We start from the raw sequence: 5,243 nt of genomic DNA on the forward strand, positions 1-5,243 counted from the left end.
CCCCCCCCCCCCCCCTCTCACAGACACACACACACCACCCAAGAGCCTGGGAAAAACTGGGTGGGTCAGATGCAGTGCACTTATTTATTTATTTGAGTCTCTCATTCATCAGCCGTTACAAATGACCCTGGTGGCTGACGACCACTGAATCCCCCGCCCCCGCCCTGCTCCCTCTCCCTCAGACATGACTGGTGTGTGAGGAGGGAGTGATTAACATAAAAAACACACAAATCAGAGACAAACAATGAATCCCGTTAGAGGCAGGAGAAGGAGAGTGGAGGTGTTAACTTTTTTTTCCCTTTTTGGGGGAGGGGGGCTCTGCATGTCACAACCAGCAACTCTATCCATTGGATGATGAAATGCATTTTCCATTAGGGACTCCTTACTTCGTGGTTGTTCGTTTGGTTACAATGTAGTTATGGGTGCAAATGCAAAATATGTGTTGTTGAGTTTGCCTTGCCCTGAGTGTTTCTTGCTGAACTGACCATTTGCAAAGTACCGCCCCCTTAGTTACTGTTGCTATGCCTGTCAACCTTGCACATATGCGGGTTAAAATGATACTGAGGGCAGATTAACCGTACCATATGAAATTGTTTTGAAACAATGGGTTTCAAAAATCACTTGAAAACAATGCTTCTATACTATAATACAGACAGAGGTTGACAAAAGAAGGATTCTCATTTCTAGCCAGCGACCACAAATATGTCAGCTAAAATGATAACTGTCGCTAGCACATTTCAACAACTGTAGCTAGCTAGCTATTTATGCCAACATTAGCTCTATACAGTTAACTGAAATTCCATCGCCGGCTGACGTCTAAATGTTTTAAGATGACTCATTTAAAAACGGGAACCCTGTTAAAGGGTCTTACATATGCACTTGATGTCTACATATACGTAACATGCTAAAAGACTGATGCAAAACCCATGTCCAAGGTAAAAAGAAAGCATGATCAGCAGCATTTGTTCTTGTCAGCAGTAGTGGTAGTTAGTCCTAGTGTTAGCTTACATTCATAAATACTTGGACAAGTAAGACAGATGATTTGATTTATGCTTTATTGTTTGTATTTTCAAATAGTATGTTTCACTTTTAACTTTAACTTTGCAAGAGAAAGGGCTTTTAGAATGAGGAATAATCATGAGGTCAAGCAGTTGTCTTGTAATCAGAAGGTTTCTGGTTCGATCTACGGCAAAAATGTAGAATTAAATGCTCCTGACTGTGGAGTAAGCCGAGTTTAGGTACTTTAAATGGTTTGCTTCTTAGCCAAACATGCTCATGTTTGCAACAAACAAACTGTTTAATCCATTCTCTACACTCTTGCTGCTGTGTTTTTGGTTTGGAAAAGGCAAAAAAATTCATGGGCCTCCACACTGTTACGTACAGCGTATCACTCTCACTACAGTCCCACGCATACCGTACCAACATGTGAAGAAGTCCAAAACTTGGCAGGTCTGCCAGGTGTACTTACGGTTTCTAAGCTATGATTGAAAAACCACTGTTCGGGGGAGGGGTTTAACGTACTTGGTCATTTGAAGTATTGTATTTCTGGCGTATTGTTCACGGTGTATATATTGTCTCAGCGCTCAATCTGTCACATGGTGTTTCAGCATAATATCATGACACTGACTGGAATTAGAAATGTTATTTTAAAGGATTATAAACCCAATTATACACTCGTGACAAAGACCAACTCATTTAAAACTTGCCACTGAGTTTTACAGTTCCAACAAATGAGCTAAATGTGTGTATCATTACACTCGGCTCCAGTAAAGATTAGCTCAACTTTAAAATCCCCTACTTATTTTATTAGTATTGCATCTCAGGAGACAATTTATAACCTTTAAACAGATCATACACGTGCAGATAATATTTCAGTGTTTCAGGTTGGCAGCTGGAATGTGATTGCAATGACTGTATAGCTGTAGCTAACCGTCTAACCCAGCACCAATTACAACTGGCAAAGAGTGTCGGGTGGACACAGTAGAGCAAATTTTGTTAGCTTTTTGTTCGGGGTTGCTAATCAAGTCCGGTCTTGTCACTCACAAAAATGAAGTTGTTTCGGGTTCAGTCTTTATTCTCCTATTTTCATATGCTCATACTTGGTCACCCATGATCTTTCAAGCTCTCTCATTTCATCACTTTCCTGTTTCTATCTCAATCACTTCACTCACTCTCTTCAAGTCTGTGTTTCCTCCTACCAAACTCACACACACCCACACACCACCCCACACCTCTCCAGGTGACAGCTAGGTGACAGTGCAACGGCAGCCGCCTGATGGGGAATGATGAGGGCTGGAAACTAATGAAAATAAAACGTCTAATTATGTCAGAGGCGCCTTGACATTACATCACTGTTAAAACACATTTAAAATAACATCCAGCAAGTCTTACACACACACACACACACACACACACACAGACACAGACACAGCAGGCACCCGTGACGGATGGAGGGCACTCCTGCAAGCGCTCAGTCAGGCTGTCAGACCACTGGCTGCTGCTGCTTCTGTCATTGACTTAAAAGGGCATCAAGGAGCTGTGTGTGGGACATTACTGCGGCCGAGGGGAAACTGCTGGGCTGCAGCATAAAGACACTTTCAGAGAGACTGACTTGGGCTCCTATCGTGGGGCTATTATTCAAGACAGTATCCTTCTACCGCCCACCGCATGATCTGTCTATCCAAAGTTTTTAGTAAGTAAAAAAAACACACGAGTCAGTACAGTCAGTGGAGTCCCACAGTGTAGTGTACGTACAGAAATTAAAGGGAAGGACAGAATGGTAAAGAAAAGGCACTGCATATATAAAAACAGAAAGACAGAAATAAAGAGGGAAAACTACAGATCCACTTGGTTATTATCACATCAGTTTGTTGAAAAGCTTTACAATGTATATTCAAAAGTATGATTTAATTAAGGTTTGAAAAGAGAGTAAAATAAGTGCACCGTCTGCATTGCTAGTTACACTAATAATATATACAACACACGTCATGGTTTTAAAGAGACAAAAACACAAACAAAACTCTGAAATCTAATTGCTATAAATCATTAAAATTTATTTGGGAATCTACTCAAATTCTAATAGTTTTTTGGATCAAAGGTGGGACACACGTGGTATGAATAAACACACACATACCAGAATTAATGCATTTCCCCCTCTTTTCCCTTTATGCATTATAGAGAAGCACACTAGACTGGTTCAATGTGGGAAAACACACTCTTGAGGATCAGATGGATCCGATAAACACACCCTTGCTGACAAGCTGGGTTTGGGGAACACACACACTCGGTGACCAGATGGATTTTGGGGAAATACACATGACAACCAGTTGGATTTGGGGAATACACACTACCTTAAGTCTGGAGGTTTGGCAGAAAACAAACATGTAATACAAACATCTTTTTCCTGGCTGATATAAGATCATATAATTGGGACGGTCCTATCAAGATCAGGAGGAAGGGTTTTATCATCTACCAAGAGTGTCGGCAAGACCGCCAAGAACCAGTTCTCAAATTTCTCTGGATGTTGAAAATCAGTACAGATGGACAAGTCATGGCTAAAGCCAAAAACGTGTGTAGATTTTTTTTTCCAAACAAAGCTGTGAAGATTCATAATTAATGTGAGATTTCACAGTTAACACACAAACTTCATTTTGTTAAACAGTCTACAGCTATAGAGGAATGAAAAAGTACATTTTGTCTGATCCAAGTATAGTGTTTCTTGATAAATAACCTTCTGTCTCCTACTCACAAAAAAGCAATTTGCCGGTAAAAAAAGAAAATCTCATGAATTTTGCAGTTTAGAGTGTCAGTCAACGTGTTTATGGCGGGGGACAGTAGTGACAGTTCATGGTGGAGGTTACTAGCTCTCAGTGTCTCACCAGTGTGTGTCCTGTAGTGGTCCTTCATGGCTGACAGGTTGAGGAAGGCGTAGTGGCAGGACGGCCAGGCGCACTTATATGGTTTCTCTCCACTGTGCAGTTTCATGTGGTTGTTCAGGGCCCATTTTTCACTGAAGGAGCGCTCACACAAGTCGCATTCAAACTTCCTGCAGGAGGAGAAGAGAGGCAGAGGGGAATCAGGGGGAGGAGGAGAAGGAGGAGGAGGGAAAAACTAAGAGTTATTTACTGATCCCAAAGCTGGCGTAAAATGCTAGACAATCTACCCTGTGAGAAAGGAAATGGAGGTTGTTGGGTACTCGCACTCACACCCACAGAGCACAGGGCCATATGACTGCGTGCTGTACATCTACACCAACACTGACACAAACACACACAACACACACAGAATGCAGTTGGCTGCTGGTGTGTCATGTCTGTATAAGCAGGCATTGATTTTTCTGTCCTGGGCTGCCACCTCCACCATTTATTCTCTGCTTTGCACCGGGGCCCAGAGGACTGGAGAAATTCTGTTACAGTCCACACACACACACACACACACACACACACCCCGCAGGGCCAGTGGGGAGAATAGAGTTCACCTGTCCAGCGTCCCTGACCACTTAGCCAGGGCTAAATGAACAGTTAGCAACATTTTACCTCCCACCTCGCTCTTAAGGCTCCTGTATCAGAGCTTTCCTCCATCTGAACTTCGCGATGAGCACGTCGTTCCGATCTCTGCTCACATAAACAACGTTAGCACTGCTCGCTCTGCTTTGGATAGTCAGTATCAATCCAATAAATGTGTGAGTGGTGAGTGTTGTTTGGTTGTATGCTGCGGAAAGCCTCTTTTGAGATCAGGACAAAAATGTGGCAATGCATGATGTTCTTTCTTGACTCCGGACATCCCTCTATTCTTCATGCAGACGCCTACCAACCAACAAAAGCAGTATTTTTTTATTTTATTTTTATCAACGTGTAGGATGTTTGCACTTATATTCATCTGCTGTGTTATTAGGCTTCAAGAAACACACAAAAATAAAAACAATAGAAAAAGCCTGAGCTTGAATTAATCTTTACCCCCACTATAATTTAGGCACAGAATGACTAATGTGCGAGTCATAAACAAATGAAGTCGAGTTTTGGGGAGCATTCGTCTTGCAGAGAGGGCCATGTTATTTTAGGGAGGGCGGCTGTCTTTAAGTCCTGATTGTGTCGCTTAATCCCTGTGGTATCTGTTTCATAGCGAGCAGCATGACACTCACCTGAACAAATAATGACTCCAAGCAGCATGTAGCATGTGTCTGAATCAATAATTCAAACTCATACATCTTCCTTACTGGAAGATGGGGGGGGGGGGGGGGGGGA

General features: G+C 42.4%; 1 protein-coding gene across 1 annotated transcript in view; it reads right to left on the reverse strand.

Moving 5' to 3' along the window:
* The window catches only part of LOC123968616 (zinc finger protein 407-like), a 61,410-nt gene extending 57,165 nt beyond the window's left edge, over positions 1 to 4,245 (reverse strand). Inside the window, exons 1-2 of the mRNA XM_046045484.1 lie at positions 4,163 to 4,245; positions 3,879 to 4,045 (exon numbers count right to left, since the gene is read on the reverse strand). Coding sequence (XP_045901440.1) covers positions 3,879 to 4,045; positions 4,163 to 4,245 — 250 coding nt within the window. The remainder of the gene's footprint in view (positions 1 to 3,878; positions 4,046 to 4,162) is intronic.
* Positions 4,246 to 5,243: the final 998 nt, after the last annotated feature.

The sequence above is a fragment of the Micropterus dolomieu genome, linkage group LG03 (assembly GCF_021292245.1).
Source record: "Micropterus dolomieu isolate WLL.071019.BEF.003 ecotype Adirondacks linkage group LG03, ASM2129224v1, whole genome shotgun sequence".
Classification (NCBI taxonomy): Eukaryota; Metazoa; Chordata; class Actinopteri; order Centrarchiformes; family Centrarchidae; genus Micropterus; species Micropterus dolomieu.